At 40.5% G+C, this 17331-nt stretch overlaps 1 protein-coding gene and 1 non-coding gene across 14 annotated transcripts in view; both read right to left on the bottom strand.

Annotated features, from left to right (window-relative positions):
* Crem (cAMP responsive element modulator) overlaps window positions 1-17331 on the bottom strand; it is a 71474-nt gene that overhangs the window by 31658 nt on the left and 22485 nt on the right. For 7 of the 13 annotated variants that reach the window (XM_074056376.1, XM_074056377.1, XM_074056379.1 and 4 more), the window contains exon 4: window positions 2446-2568. The exons of the other annotated variants lie outside the window; for them this stretch is intronic. In XM_074056376.1, coding sequence (XP_073912477.1) covers window positions 2446-2568 — 123 coding nt within the window. The remainder of the gene's footprint in view (window positions 1-2445; window positions 2569-17331) is intronic. 13 annotated transcript variants of the gene reach the window in all.
* LOC141417650 (U6 spliceosomal RNA) lies at window positions 11574-11680 on the bottom strand. Its single transcript, XR_012442301.1, has one exon. It is a non-coding gene; the product is annotated as a U6 spliceosomal RNA (small nuclear RNA).

The raw sequence follows: 17331 nt of genomic DNA, 5'->3' as shown, positions 1-17331 counted from the left end.
GGACTTGAGGTCCATTCTGGCTCAAGCAGTAGAACTCCTGCTTTGCAAGCTCAAATCCAAAGTTCAAACCCCAGTCTCATCAAAAAAAAAAAAAAATGCAAGCAAGAATACACATTTCCTAAAGCACATGGATGTGTACTATATTCACCCATACGAGGCCCTGCCCCTCTGGCATTGAGACCCCACACGTAAGCACACACACGAATGAACAGAGCTTAGTGGGAAAAAAATGTTGTTGCACTAGCAATCATATATCACTGTCAGATATTTGAGCTCTCACACATCTGTTTATAAATTGTAACAACTCCCTCAGGTAAGGTCGGCTATTATTTTAACCATTTTAGGAAAGTAAAAACCAGCTGGGCACAGTGACTCACACCTGTAATTCCAGCTACTTGAGGGTACAGGAAGAAGGATCATGGTCCAAGTTCACCTGGACAAAAAGCTAGTGAGACCCTATCTCAAAGAATAAGCTGGGCATGATAAATACATGCCTGTAACCCCAGGGGGTACTTTGCGGGGGGCGGCAATAGGTAAGAAAGATTGTGGTCCAAGGCCAGCTCTAGGCAAAAGCAAGACCCTAACTGAAGAATATCTGTAGCAAACTAGGACTGGGGGCATGACTCAAGTGATAGAGCCCCTACCTAGCAAGAGCGATGCCTTGAGTTCAGACCCCTGTACTGCCAAACAACAAAGGTTTGTGGACATGGGTTCAGCAATTTGTTCACTGTCCAGTACACAGAAATTCATCCTAAGACAAGATCCACCAGCATTTATCTCTACAAAGACACTAAGTCATTCATTCAAGGACAACAACAAAAGCCTACTGAATACAGGACAAAACTTTCTTCCAATACCAACCAGATTAAAGCTAAGTAAAAATATCTGTACCCCAATAAAAGTCATGACAAAAAGAAGACCATGGAAAACTTTGTTTTTTAAGGAGAATCAGAAAGAGCTAGAAACTCTGAGAATCGAGGTTGTCACAGGACTGGAGGTATGGTTCAAGTGGTAGAGTGCCTGCTTTGCAAGCATGAAGCCCTGAGTTCAAAACCCTAGTCCCACAAAAAACAAAACAAAAAAACAATATCAAGGTCACCACAGAAAATAAAAGACAATGATGAGAATTATTCTTACACTTTTGGGCAGCCAAGGAAAAGATGCCTATGCCAGAAAGCTAACCACCCTGGTGCAATCTGTGGACATGTCCCTCCCAACATTGCACTCTGTGACACACTCGCTCATCACACACACAAGTCACGGACACGACTAAGTAATGCCTCTCCGCTTTCCTCATGTGCATTTTGGCCATCAACTAGGTTTTAAAAAATTCAACATGTAAAGTATAGTAACTCAGGAGGCAGAGATCAGGAGGATCAAGGTTCAAAGTCAGCCTGGGCAAATAGTTCTCAAGACCCTATCTCAAAAAATATATATATATATATAATTTTTACCTTTAAGAAATGCTAAGGATTTCTGACCAACCTTGATAATAACAAATAGTAAAATACACTCCTGGATCACAAACCATAAAAATAATCACATCTACAAAAAACAAGCTCTGAGAGGCCCATGACATATAAACCTAATATGCAAGTGACAGTATCAATTACTTTTAGGTTCAGGGATGTAGCTAAGTGGTATGGTGTGTGCTTAGCATGCATAAGGCCCTTGGTTCAACTCCCAGCACCAAAATTAATCAATTAATGAGTTAATTAATACCATATTACTTTTTAAGGATTTCATATACTGAATCTAAGATAAACAAATATCTACCTATTAATGTGACTGTGCATGAACATAGTAGTGATACTATAATTTTTATGTTGCTATGCTTATCAGACATCTTCTCCAAAGAACCCTCAAAATATTGTTAAAAACCACTGGAAAGCTTTGGTAAATAAATGAATCTGAGAACAGAATAACTCAAAGAAGATGAACTGCTTATCTAATAATTACTCATTCTGCAAATTAAGACCTGACAACAAAATTCTCTTTGTTTTTTGAGACAGGTTTTCACTTTGTAGCCCAGACTGGCCTCAAACTCAAAATCCTCCTGCCTCTGCCTCCCGAGTGCTGGGATTACAGGTGTTACGCCACCTCACCTGGCCCCAAACTCCAACTCTTAAGTCAAATGTACGCATCTAGCAGGACACATTACTTCCAAATATTCCTTCAAATATCAACTAGGGTTTGAGTGTAAAAGCTACATAAAGAAAAATGATGACAGGGACTGGAGATGGGACTCAAGTGGTAAGAGTCCTTGCCTAGCAAGTGGGAGGCCCTGAGTTCAAACCCTAGTACTACCACACACACACACACACACAAACACACACACACACACAAAAGTACTCCAAGAAAAACGATGACAAATGAATTAGTGAAAGAAAAACGTGACAAAGGCTCAGGAAAATCAAAGAGCAGTCCCCCAGGATGGAAGCTAACCTGGATGGTTTGTATCTGTGGTGTCTGAATTACTCCCTGGACCTGCACAGTTTGGCCCGAAGGTAACTGCACTAGAGTCACAGCGGGGGAACTTCTTCCGGTGCCTGATCCAGCTACAGAAACCTGCAAAAACGATCACCATTGAGGATCTGAGGATTAAAGCCTCTACGTGCCTGTTCTTATTTTTAAGAAATACCACTCACTATTATGACTGGCCCACTTCTCTTTTCTTTTTCCCCTGCTTCTAAACATGACAAACAGGCAGGGGTACTTACCATTAGATGGGGGTCACTGTCCTGGAGCTGTCATTCTCTGATGTGACAGATAGTAAAGAACCCATGCGCCTCACTTTTGGCGCCCATGCTTCGGTGGAGGAGAACGTTCCAGGCGCAAAGTTCTAAGGCAGTTAAACTACCTCACTACAACCTCATGACTACTAACAGTGATGCCTTTCTCAGGCCAGAGCATGAACCACCCTCCCTAACTCCTTAAGAGGCACTGGAGGATTTAAATATGATGAGCTGTTTTTTAATATTATGTTTTTACATATGATAATTCTACTTTAGATGCAAGTTGATGCCCTGTCTCTATACTGACAAAAATCACACTGATTTTTATGACCCTATAATCACACACACATGAAGTGCACAGACCAAAGAAATTTCAGGACTGTTTAAGTCCTGAGTATCTTGGATCCAGAAAAAGCTCCTGTCTTGGAGCTGGTGTGGCCTCCTGCCACCTCTTCTCTCCCTCAGGTAGAGCATCCCAAGAGAGGGCCACAGCCAGCACTCAGCTTTGAGCAGAGACAGGAGCAGTCATTCCCCAGGTACCCTGAGTGCTTTCAGCTGAGACTCCTACCAGCCAAACAGACATGCCTACCAGCTCCTCCAGGTGCTGGACTCCAAGCCCGCTAAATTTTAAGTAGTAAGCAGTCTGTCCTATAGGTTCCGGGAATTTTAGAAACTCTATTTCACCTTACAGAGTCACTATTCCTTATGACTTGCTCAAAACCATCAAAGACTTTGGAAATGAAACAAGCCACCAGTTTCCATCACGAGCAGTAGCAGAACCTCAGGATCTTAAATATTTTAAGGAAGGTTCTGTGTGTGACCTCACTTTTAAAAACACAGATGATTTCTAATCTACTTTACAATACTTTAAGGAATTATTTAAAAACTGGGATTTACAAGCCAGGGGTGGTGGTACATGCCTATAATCCCAGCACATGGGAGGCTTGGGGTACATACACAGTAAGCCCTGTCTCAAAAAAAAAGACAAACGAAAACCAGGCTTAAGACAACTAAGGTTTATCATTTACATCATTATTTACTTAGAAACAAACTTCCTCGGGAAACCAAAAGTTAAAAATCTTTTATCCATACAATAAAAATATGGGTTGAACACTGAACTGTGTACAGGAAGGTATTAAGTAAACAGATAAAACTAACACCTAAGAATCAGTAATGCTCCAATGGAGACCTGCTTGGCCGTGGATGTCACAGCAGTGCAGATTAGAAAGGTCAGTGTGGCCCTGAACAGAAGTGAAGACTTTGTGTAGAAGACAGAGCCTGAGCAGACCTTGATCTGAGCCAGATAATAGCTAGCCAGAAAGTGAGAGCTGAGGGCAGAGGTAGCCAACACACAGCCCAGGCAATTTCAGCCTGCCCGTCTGTTAACTGTCTCCCTTTCGATTCTAGGGGGAAAGAAGAATATCCCATATGGAAGCACTACAGCTTAAAAAGAAAAAGTGGATTTATTATACAAAGTTCTAAGCACAAAGGGCAACTCTGTATGAATTAGAAAAAGGCATCCAGCTTTGTGTTGACTAATCAAAAGATTACCCTTCTCCACACCCCGAATTCTCAAACTTGCTAACCACCTCGAAAAGCTTTTATTTGGGTACAAAATCTACAGGATTTATGTCCAGCAGAGTGCTGGTAAACATTTAATAACCAGAGTCTAGGAAGTAGAAACCTGAGTTGTAGATTTTACTTATTTCTGTGGTGCAAATACCTCTACTAGGGCTGGTTGCAAGCCACCAAGAGACACTGAACCTAAAGGAGGAAAAGATGCACACAGTTGGCTCTTGTTAGCCAGTGCAAGACAACCTCAGCACACCTCTGTCTTTATCATTGTTGATATATACTATATTAGAAATTAAAATGCAGAAAGGAGGAGGAGGAGAAATAAGAATAAGAAAAGGCCGGCTCCTGTGGGGCTCACTTCTGTAATCCTAGCTACTCAGGAAGCAGAGATCAGTAGGATCATGCAGATGGTTCTTAAGACCCTATCTCGAAAATACCCAACATGAGAAGGGGCTGGCAGAGTGGCTTAATTGATAAGAGTGCCTGCCTAGCAAGTGTGAGGCCCTGAGTTCAAGCACCAGTACCACCAAAAAGAAGGAATAAAAAATAGTTTTACCTAGTAACATATTTCCAAAAAGTAGGAATAAATCCATTACATGTTAACATAAATGACATTTTATGAAAATAACAGTTACATTTTCCAAAACAAAAAAAAAATATTTAACAGAATAGTGGCATTGTTTTATGGGATTTTTTGGCGGTATTGAGGTTTGAACTCAGGGTCTATGTGCTTATTAAGCAGGTGCTCTACCACTTGAGCCATACCCCTAACCCCTATTGTTATACTTACATAAATTCCTTCAAAGACCAGTTTAACTGAAGACAGCTAGAGTCTCCTATTTACTTCTGCAATGAACCCATTGCAGAGTACTGTGTTAGCTGGCATGTAAAGAAAATCTTGACCTCACACAGATATATTATAAGGTATTATAATAGATTTTTCAGAAAACCATGGCTATCTTTCTTTGACCTAACCCCAGAATTTGACAAGCAGTTGTTTCTGAAACCGTATCAGTTCACTTAAAACCCATTGATCTATCTCAGACTTTGGATGGATATCTTACCCATACAAAGTTTTGTAACGTCGTGCAGTAGTTATTTGGAAAACAATGGCTCACTGAATTCAGCAAATTTTCCAAAAATGCTGACATGTTCTACAACACACACACAGAAGTCACATTCACTAAGTCACCAACAGCCTCATCAGAAAACTAGAAATCCCATCAAACTCAAAATGGAAGATGCAGCTTTTCCAGAATTCAAAATTTCTGCTCAAAAGTTTGAATTTTTATCATTGCCAATAAATGCTGTCAGATATTTTCACTGCAACAACCACCTCACTTCACTTGCTTTTGAGAAAATGTCAAGTTTAACAGCCGTAGTTTGGTTATGAGCTATTCTTTTCGAAAAAATGATGTCCTGGGTTTTTTTCTCAGCCAGTTCATTTTGCTGCTCAAATGCTAACACAAGTGATCTTCCTGGAGAATAGCACGGGTCTTCAGTGTAAAGCAAAATTGCTTTCTGGGAACATCCACTTCTGACACAGAGCATTAAATCAGCATGGGCTCAACGGGGGAGATGGAATGCATTGACAATTTTACCGCTTCATCGGGATATTCTTGTTTGTTTGTTTGTAGCAGGGGGCTCACTATTTAGCCCAGGCTGGTCTCAAAGTCACTATAGCCCAGGCTGGCCTTGGACTCTCAATCCTCCTGCCTCAGCCTCCCTAGTGTTGGGATTACAGGCTTGAAGTGCTACACTGAGCTTTCAAGGATATTCTTTTGTGTTAATGATAAGTGAATGGTAGTGAAGAATGCAATGAGGACTCATGCAGTTTGGTGCCCCTGACTTGATTGAGCCTGGGACCAACAGGTCACTCCCACCCCCACCCATCGTTTTTGCATCCTTTGTGAAAACCTCAATACAGAGAAAAAAAGGAGAATAATATTTTAGTATTGTAAAAAAAAAAAAAAGTTTTGTCCCAGCAAAACTTTTTTTTTAATTTTTATTTTATTCATATGTGCTCTGGCAAACTTTCTAAAGTGTCCTGAGGCTATGTGCAACACACTTTGAAAGTGGGATGGTGTATACTAGTGTAGCCCCTCTACCCTGGCATTCAGCTTAAAGAACAAGGTGAGATTTCAACTCCAATAATAGCAACACAAGCCAGGTAACAGTGGCTCATGCCTGCAATCCTAGCTGCTTGGGAAGCCGAGATTGGGCAGATCAAGGTTCAAGGCCAGACAGGGCAAACAGTCTGAGAGACAACACCTGCCATCTAGCCTCCAAATAACCAGAGCAAATGAATTGGAGGTGTGGCTCTTGTGGTAGAGTGCCTGCTTTGCAAGTGTGAAGGCCTGAGTTCAAATCCCAATCCCACCAACAAAGTAAATAAAATAATAACAGCACCACAGTCAAAACCCTCATATACAGTAACCCTGACAAATAATTCATATGTCAGACATTGACAAAATATAGATTAAGCTTATCTTATGTAAAAAAAAAAAAAAAGAAAGAAAGAAAAAGAGACCCCCAAGTTTTAACACAAAGAGAAGACATGACTGTCAGCTTTCCTCATATCAGTTCAGGAAAGAGGAAGACCGAGTTTATGGCCAGGTTTGTGACTTCCCTCCCTGGAGTATGCAGTGCCTCACTGCTTGCCCTTCCCTACGACCATGTGCCTGGGTTCGGGAGGAAAGGAACGGGGTGTACACTCTTTCCTCCTTCCTTTCTGTAATGTCACTATGTGGCTGGGTGCTGGAACTTTTTTAAGACATGGGATCTCGTGCTATATTGCCCAGACTGCTCTCAAACTCCTGAGGCTCAAATGATCCTCCTGCCTCAGTCTCCTGTGTAGCAGGGACTACGGGCACACACTGACATGCCTGGCTAGTGTTGGAGTTTTTAAGATGTTGCATTTCCTCAAATCAAAAGACTTTTCTCTATAAAATTAAAGAGCTCTCAGAAATACTTTTTCAGACACTCAGTGCCTCTCAATGTTCTGCCTTTTTGGTTTGTTTGCTGTTTTAAACACATAGAGCAAGAGATCTGAAACTGGCAGAGTGATTCAAGTGGTAGAATACCTGCCTAGCAAGTGTGAGGCCATGAGGCCCTGAGTTCAAACCCTGGTACCACCAAAAACAAAAAAATAAATAAAATAAATACATAGAGCAAGACATCTGAAGACAGTGAACTTGAACTTGGGGGGGGGGGCATTTGTATGCCAAGTTACTCTCACAAACTGGGACCGTGGGTGACAAGCCAGGCAGTGCTCACATTCAGTTCCTGTGAGGACTGCTCCAACCACAAAGACATGGGGTTATTTTGAACTAAAGCAAGAATGATTCGTGGACTTTTAAAGATACGTATAAATCAAAATGTCAGTTTCTTTGACTAACTTTCAAGTATAATTCTCAGGACTTTAAATTATTAAACAATAGCTCTATCAAAAAGGGGTTAGTACCAAAAATGCCAGTGTGCAGAAAGAAGCTATATGCATCCTCCATGCAAATGTTTCCCTAGAATTCTGGAGGAATGGGTTGTATGAATTCTATACCTACAGTGACACCTCTGTTATGTCCAAACTCTGGGCAGTTCAAATGCCTGAGACAACTATTATTAAACAGCTAAAAGAAAGTCTGGGAAGCAACACAAATCACCTGCCCTAGACAGCACAATTAAAATGCATCCTTTGGTTTAAAAAAAAAAAACAATATTTTTGAGACAGGGTCTCGTTATGTAGCCCAGGCTGGCCTCCAAGCTGCAATCCTTCTGCCTCAACCTTCTGAGTGCTGGGATTACAGGTGTTTATCACCACATCCAGCTCAGATGTATCTGTTTGAAAAAACTGTCATTCTGTATTTCCACTGGTTTTGTCAAAACAGGTAAGTAAGTAGAGTTAAGCATATTGCTGTACTGGCAGATTTAATGGGCTTAAGTTTCATTATTCATTTGGCTCTCTACCCTCAACAAATTAGCATTATTTTTATATTATGACACTGATTGTATGGGCTAAAACTGAATATTTGGCTGCCCTAAAATAAGGTATAGTACACAGATAGCACAGAAAGAACAAGGGCAATGATAGAAGAACAAGAACATTTTTAGTGTTCCCCACGCCAAAACTGGGTAAGCAAAGTAGCAGCTTTTTTCTTTGGGTCAGATGAGAGGTTTAGATTTAAGTGAGCTAGGATTAAATCAATGATAGGATACCATGTAGAAGTGTTTAACAGGCAAGGAGAATTAAGATTAGAGCTCAGGCAGGAAACAAAGATCCTAAGTAATATTGACAAAGACTGATCTAGAAAGGGTATGACGATGACTTTATTCATAATGTTGAAGTTGGGTTCTAAAACAGCAGGCAATTCAGTACTTTCCTAGAAACGCTACTTTTCCTGGGAGACTGAAACGTGCATACTTAAGGTAGAAATGGAAAAATCTCATATCCATCAAACATTCCTTCTAAGACTTTTTATGCCAGATGTGGTGTGCACAGCTATAATCCTGGCACTTAGGAGGTTGAGGCAGGAGGATAACTAGTTCCAGGCCAGCCTGGGCTACATCATGAGACCCTGTCTCAAAAAAAAAAAAGACTTTTAGAAACAAAAATGTCACAGGAATGTGTGATATTTATGAATTAACTCATTCTTTTATTCACTCAACAATATTTTCCTGGGAGCCTGTCATGGATTAGTCTAGACAGTGGGGAATTCAGCAGTAAACAGGAAAGTATCTGCCTTCCTACATCAGAGGGACACAGAAAAGAGATGGAGGAACAAAGACAGAATTTTGAGTTCTGCTTAGTTCTTCAAAGAAAAATAAAGCAGAATAAGGGACAGGAGTGACAAGGCAGAGGAGCGTAGAAGGAGGCTGTTTGTTGTGGAAAGCTTCACAGAAAGGCAGATGTTTTGCAGGAAACCCTCCAGGAAGAGCAGACAAAAGTCACAGGAAGATCCAGGATATATTCATCATACTCCAACTATCAAGGAGGCAACCACTCAGAAAAGTGAGTTAAAAACATAAAGAGGATGTATTTTATATTTCATGTAAAAATATAATTTAAAATGTTAAGCCCTTTTATGTGGCTTTAGAAGTGTGTAGAATGAGCGTAGAGCACCTCCCTTAGCAAGTATGAGGCCCTGAGTTCAAATCCCCAGTACCAAAAAAAAAAAAGAACTATGTAGAATGAAGTCATAGTCATTAGAATTTACCTTTTTTTCCAGCTCCTCGGAAGAATAATCCTCTTCTATAGGATGCCTGAAACATAGGTTATGCTGATGCCACCACATCTACCGAGAACCCACTATGACAGCAGCTAATCTGAAGAAATTTCTAAGGGTGATGCAACTGACAGCCTTACGGGGCTTTGCAGTTAGAAAATAAGTCCTAAAAAGGCCCCTGAAGCCTGGGAAAACTCCACCGTGGTTAGCACAGCATTTGGTAAGCGCCTAGTAGACCAGCTCCAATCTGTAACTAGGTTCCCTTGCCATGGGGTTTATGATGTCACAGTACCCCTGCAAATGTCACAGAGCTGTGGGCCTACACTCAAGACAGTAAAGGACTGAGGAGATGTGAATTCACAACATAGCAGATGCTCCATCCACTTCTGCCTGGGAGACCAAGTCTCTATACTGTCTAGCTCATTGTCATGAACAATAACGAATCCACTAACAGTCTAAGCAACGCTGAAAACCCTCTTGACTTCTGTGTGTTGAGAATTCAAAAGAGAGTCCTTATAATGGAAAAAATAGTGTTCAAATAATATCTAAATATTTTAAAGTTGAAAATGAGATGATAAACTGAATAAACTGAATAAAGTTATAAACTATTTCACTTTAGTTTTTTTAAAACTCATATTTTGTTGTGAAGACACATTTGTGTAAATGAAGACAAAAAAAAATGAAAAAATGTAGAATTAGTCTTCACTTGCCTGGAGTTTTTTTGTTTTGTTTTCTGTAGAGCTGGGGACTGATACCAGGGCCTTGGGCCTGTTAGGCAAACTACCACTGAGCTGAAACCCCAGCCCTATTTTGAGTGATTTCCTTGTCATTTTGGCTTTTTAAAAATTGTTTTGTTTTTAAAACAGTGTAAACAGATTGTAAAATTAAGGGAGTTAAATTTTACTTGGCTTTACCTTGAGAATACTCAGTTACAATATCTGTTAATAAGAGTTAGCCACTATTTTTATGTTTACTATCTACAATAACTCTAAAGAGTTAGTGTCTCAACTCCTTTGTGTGTGGAGGGCTTAAGTGAATTATTTTCTGAACTCTATAATCTGAATAAAACAGGAAGTAGATCACTATTTCTGGCTACTGCATATACAAATGGCCACTATTTTTTTTTTTGTTTTGGTGGTACTGGAGTTTGAATGGCCTTGCACTTGCTAGGCAGGTGCTCTACCTCTTGAGCCACACTCAACTTTTTGCTTTAGTTATTTTTCAAATTTTCACGTTTATGCCCAGGTCAGCCTGGCTCATAATCCTCCTATTTTATGCTTTCCTTGTAGCTGGCAAGTGCCCAGATTTTATTCATTGACATAGGTAGCTTGAGAACTTTTTGCCCCAACTGGCCTCAAATGGTGATCTTCCCAATCTTGGCCTCCTGAGTAGCTGGTATTATAGATGTGAGCCATAGAGACCAGCTAAGTGGACAATTTTTTTTTTCTGCAGTACTTGCAGCACTGGGGTTTGAACTCAGGCCCTCACACTTGCTAGGCAGGCACTTAGCCCTTAAGCCACTCTGCCAGTCCTTTTCTTATGATGTGTTTTCTCGAGATAGGGTCTTTCAAACTATTTACCTGGAGCTGCCTTCAAACTGTGATCCTCCTGATCTCTGCCTCTTGAATAGCTAGGGTTATGAGCCTGACAACCCAGCTAAAATGACCACATTTTATGTCTCTAAAAATTCATCTCTTGAAAGCAAAGCACTTATCAGAATCAAGTCATTCTTAATTGCAGAGAGGAGCCTAAAGAGTGTGTTGTTTGTTTGTTTTGAGACAGGATCTCATTACATAGCCCAGGCTAGCCTTGAATTTGTAATCCTCTGCCTCAGCCTCCCAAGTCTTGGGATTCTAGGCCACTATTTGATAACACTTCCTGTAAGACATTCAAGGTTTTTTATCCTTTTAAAAACAATATTCTTAGTTAATCAGTTTTTTCCTCTGGCTAATTCTAATAGTCTTAAATTTCCTTTTTATAGTATTTGGAGCATTTTGTGTTCTAACTAATATAAAATATGTTTTATTTATCATCATGTACTTTTCAGAACACAGAATGCTTCATGGATTTTCATATCATCCTTGCACAGGGGCCATGATAATCTTCCCTGTATCATTCCAATTTTAGTATGTATGCTGCTGAAGTGAGCACTATTATCTGTCTGTCTATCCATCTATCTAGTCATTTTGTCAGTACTGGGGTTTGAACCCAGGGCCTTGAGCTTGCTGGGCAGGTGCTCTATGCCTTAAGCCACTCTCCAGCCCCACGTCATACATATTTTAAAACACTAGGAAAATGAAGTCAAAACTCTTCACTCCAGGACTTTTTTTTTTCAGTACTGGGGTTTGAACTCAGGGCCTACACCTTGATCCACTTGACCAGACCTTTTTTACAATGGATATTTTTGAGATAAGGTCTCTTGAACTATTTGCTTGGGCTGGCTTCGAACTGCAATCCTCCTCATCTCTGCCTTCTGAGTAGCTACGATTATGGGCGTGAGCACCAGCACTATCACTCTAGGACTGTTGAAAGTCAATCCTGTATTCGGTTTTGATGAGACTAAAACTGACTGCAGCTTACAGCCACATGTATTTCAAAGTACTGAGTGTACAGAGAGCAGGAAGATATACTACGGGCTTTTATGTGGTAGACTTCTTAAAGGTCAAACATGGATATTAAAATTGCGTTTAAAAATAACACAGATTATCTCTCTAACAAATAGGAAGTACCCATGGCCAAAGCCAGAAACCGCAGAATGGAGTTGGAAGCATGGCTTAAATGATAGAGTGCCTGCCTAGCAAGTGTGAGGCCCTGAGTTTAAGCCTCAGTACTGCAAAAAAATAAAAAATCAGAAAATCAGAAACCATAGAATGAATAACTAAAACCCACTTATCCAAAACTTCACATTCACCCTTCTTTCTGTTCTAAATCAACAGTTTTTTCAGCAGTGCTGGGAATCAAGCCTAGGGCCACGTGTGCTGGGTAAGGGCTCCAAGGCTGAGCTGCCACGATAGCACCAGAGCAGCTCTTTTGTTGGTTTTTGTTTTGGGGTTTTTGGGTGGTACTGGGTTTGAGCTCAGGGCCTTGAGCTTGCTAGGCAGGTGCTCTACCACTTGCACCCCAGCCTTCTCTGCTTCGGTTATTTTGGGGATAGGGTCTAACATTTTTATCCAGGTTGGCCTGGAGGGAGACCCTTCTGTTTATGCTCCCCAAACAGCTGGATGACAGGGGTGTGCCATCACACCCAGCTTTTGGTTGAGATGGATTCTCGCTACGTTTTTGCCTGGGCTGGCCTTGAGCTGTGATCCTCCCAATGATCTCAGTCTCCTGAGTAGCTGGGATTACAGACGTGAGCCACTGTCCCTAACCTAGAGCAACTCTTTATAAGAATGTCTGAAGAAACCTAGTGGCAATTCATTTGAATTATTCTCTTGCCTTTCTTCTACCAATCAATCACTTGGTATAACTGTAGAATATTGATTTGGGAAAAATAACCTTAAAGTAGTAATAATCAAAATGTAACATATACAAACAATGGAATATTATATTCAGCCTAAAGAAGGAAAGATAACCTGTCTCATGCTATAACATGGATGAGCCTAGAGAGATTATGCTAAATGAAATAATCCACTAGAAAAAGACAAATACAGCCAGGTGTCAGTGGCTCATGCCTGTAATCCTAGTTACTTAGGAGGCAGAGATCAGGAGGATCATGGTTCAAAGCCAACCCAGGCAAATAGCTAATGAGACCCTATCTTGAAAAAAACCCATAAACAAAAAAAGGCTAGGAGTGGCTCAGGTGGTAGTGCCTGCCTAGCAAGCATGAGACCATGAGCTCAAAACCCGTATGAGTGCACTTATAGCTAACCACAATTTCATAGAAACAGAAAGTGGAAAGAGTACCAAGGCAGAGGAGAAAAGAAGGAAAGAGTTATTTAACGGGTGCAGGTTTCCAGTTTCCAAGATGAAAAGTTCAGCTCTGTTACACAGCAATGCGGATACACTTGGCTCTACTGAGCTCTAACTTAAAAGATGGCTAATACTGGCAATTTCATGCTCCGTGGCTGTTACAACAATAACAAAAGAGCAATAATGATGGCTCCAAATTTGGCAGATCTGATCGTTTTCTTGCCAGAAAAACACTCAACAAATTGATTTTACTAAACAGCAAAGAAACTGACATCCTCAACATCTTAAAAATTGTAATTCTCCTGCCCCAGGCACTCTACAAGCCTAGCCCCAGAATTACACTTTGACAGACAGAATGGCTATTAGTGCCAGGAATGCAATAGGAGAAATTATTAATGCAGCAAAATGGATGATAAATTTTACATTTTCAATGCTCTTTACACATTCAATGTCAGAAGTTGAGTTGAGAAGCCAGGCATGGCAGGGCATGCCTGCAATCCGAGCGCTTGAAAGGAGGACCGTGAGTTCAAGGCCAATCTGGGTTACTTAGTGAGCACTGTCTCAAAAAAAAAAAAAAAAAAAAGTGTGTGGGTAGGGAACAGGGAGGCTGGGGATGTAGCATGCACTGGGCTCTGGGGATCCATTACAGCAAGAAAAACAATCAGAAAAAAAATCTGACTTATATTTCACAGAAGATTTTCTTCAACAGGTTGACTAAAAGAACTACATATAATACAGAGCTAGCCTTTATTGAAAAAAATTCACTCTCTTTTTCTTCCAATTTTCGCTCATTTTTACAAATAATGGTAAATGAACACAAATGTTAAGACCAAAAGATAAAATAAGTAAAATGAAAAAGAGCCTGGGGAAGTTATAAAAATTAAAGTAAGAAGTAGAAGGAATATCAACAGTAAAACAGAATTTGTTTTTTCAAAATTATAAGAGGAATATTTTGTTTTTCAGTAAGAGGCTAAGGTAATTATATTGAAGTTAAAACTCAAGATTCAATTAAACACTATACTTAGACTAGATCTACGTAGTTAAAAGTAAATAAATCAAATTAACCTAAACATACTCCAGATCATCTTTAATATACAAATATAATGCTGCTGACCTATTATTAATTGCAAAGGTTGCTTGAGGTTTTCTTATTATTATTATTGTTCCATTTAATTTAACTTTTAGCAGTACTGAGGTTTGAACTCAAAGCATCATGCTTGCTAGGCAGGAGGCACTCTACCCCTTGAGTCACGCCATCAGTCCTTTTCTGTGTTGGGTTTTTTCGAGATAGGGTCTCCTGAGCTATTTGCTCAGGCTGGCTTCAAAGTGAGATCCTTCTGAACTCTGCCTCCTAAGTAGATAGGATTACAAGCATGAGGCACCACAGCCCAGCTCCATTTTATTTTTGGTAGCCATCTGCATCCTTCCTGATCTTACCTAGAACCAAGAAGACGGATTTTGACACAGGTGCTCAAAACAATGAGAAATGCCATTCCAATTTTCCAACCAATGGAAAAAGAAAATTTACAACTCATACATCAAAACAGAGCACTTCAAGGACCCCTTGTTAAATATTCAGACCTCAGTCTTTCGATCCATGCCACACCTACTTTATTTTAAGGTGGTTCTTTGCACACCATGAGTGTGGAGAAGACAGCAGAGGCAGAAGGCAGGAGACAAGTGGAGCAGAACTGAACATTCCCTGGGAGCTTCCTAAGCTTTCCAAGGATCTCCTGGTTTCCAAAATTACACTAGTCTTCAGAGATGGGAAATGATTAGAAATATTTCTCTATAGGAAATAAGCTAACCCTAATGGCCTCCAGAGTTCTGGCCAGCTCTAGCTCCTGTGTCTATCACTGTTTTGTTTTGGTGTTTGGTTTTCTGAGACAGTGTGTCACTGTGTAGCCCAGGCTGGACTGGAACTCAACATCCTCTTGCCTCAGCCTCCCAAGGGCTGGGATTACAGATGCGCTTAACCACACTTGGCTGATTCTGTTCATCTTTCCCTTCTTCTTGGCTGAAACCTGAGAACTGGACATTTACCAGGAAGAGTCACTTAGCTTTCAGAACTGGGGTGTCATGCTCAGGCCTCTAGGCTTCATTACCAGCTATGAGGAATTGTGCTTTAGAAAGCCAGTTTCAAAGCACATCCTTGGAGATGTGGCTCAAGCAGAGCTCCTGCTTTGTAAGCACAAAGCCCTGAATTCAAATCCTAGTCCCACCAAAGAACATTCTTCCCAAGGGCTCCATCTGGATTACCCAGGTGTCTAGCCTTCATGGCAACACACTCAAATCCCAAGAGACTGCAGAAAGCAAAGTTCAAGGTAATGGAGGGGGTGAATTCAACTATGATATATCATAAGAACTTTTGTAAATGCCACAATGTACCCCCTTTACAACAATAATATAATTTAAAAATTTTTAATAAATAATAATAATAAAGAAGTGTTCAGGTGAGCTGGGTGCCAGTGGTTCACACCTATAATCCTAGCTACTCAAGAGGCACAGAGCAGGAGGATCATGGTTGGAGGCTGGCCCCGGCAAATAGTTCTCTAAAGCCTATCTTGAAAATACCTAACACATGGACCGGGGGCATGGCTCAAGTGGTAGAGGCCCTGACTAGCAAGTGTGAGGCCCTGAGTTCAAATCCACCAAAATAAGAAAGTATATAACACAAAAAAAGGCTGGTAAAGTGATTCAAGTGGTACAGCACCTGCCTAGTGAGGCCCTGAGTTCAAACCCCAGTACAAGTTCAAGGTCTTCACGATACCTTCAGAGTAATTTGCATATTTGTAAAATAAACAGGAAATGTGAATATGGATTGCATGTCTTACTGAGGGACTGTACTTGATTTTATGAGATCTGAGAATGACAACTGGTTTTATATGAAAAGGGTCATAATTTTTTAAGAGTTGTACACCCAGAAGCAAGTAGGAATAACATGACATGACATGACAACTGAAATCTACAGAGTGGCATAAACTACTTTGACAAAAAGAACACAGAAAGAATGTACATGGGACAGGTGTGACAAAATCTTCATAATTATTAGTTTATATAAGTGGGATCATTATTCTACCCTCATATATGTTGGAAACAAAAGGAGTGTTTTTTGGCAGCACTGGGGCTTGAACTCAGCGCCTGACACTTGCTAGGGAGGCACTCCTACCATTTGAGCCACTCTGCCAGCCATTTTGTACTGGGTATTTTTGAGATAAAGTCTCATGAACTATTTGCCCGGGCTGACTTCAAACTGTGATCCTTCTGATCTCTGCCTCCTGAGTGGCTAGGATTACAGGTGTGAAACACTGACCCCAGCTCAAAAGAACTTTTAACTTCCCATGGAAAGGTTGTATTATTTCTAGCAGATGTAAGTGTAAATTTTTTTTTTCAGTACTGGGGTTTGAATTCAGTGCCTACACCTTTAGCCACCTCATCAGCCCTTTTTGGTGATGGATTTTTTTCTTTTGAGACAGGGTCTAAGTATAACTATTTTAAAACTACTTGGACACACAGTATTTTTGTTTTTCAGCATTTTGTCTTTCAGAAAGTGTTTTCCCCTGGGTTGGTTAGAACAGAATCTTCATCTTATTTATCAAAACATGCACTTAACAAATAAAATACCAGGTTCAATTCAAAATAAATCAAGGGAGGTGTGGCTCAAATGATAGAGTACCTGCTTTGCAAGCATGAAGCTCTGAGTTCAAACCCCAGCTCCACCAAAAAAAAAAAGCATTCCCCAAAATAAATCAAGAGGCCAGGTGCCAGTGGCTCGCACCTGTAATCCCAGCAGCTATCCTGGCTACTCAGGAGGCAGAGATCAGGAGGGTCCTTAGACCGTATCTCAAAAGAATCCATCACTAAAAAGGGCTGGTGGAGTGGCTCAGGTTGTA

This window comes from Castor canadensis, chromosome 15, assembly GCF_047511655.1.
Source record: "Castor canadensis chromosome 15, mCasCan1.hap1v2, whole genome shotgun sequence".
NCBI lineage: Eukaryota > Metazoa > Chordata > Mammalia > Rodentia > Castoridae > Castor > Castor canadensis.
This window is presented reverse-complemented; position numbering and strand designations above follow the sequence as displayed.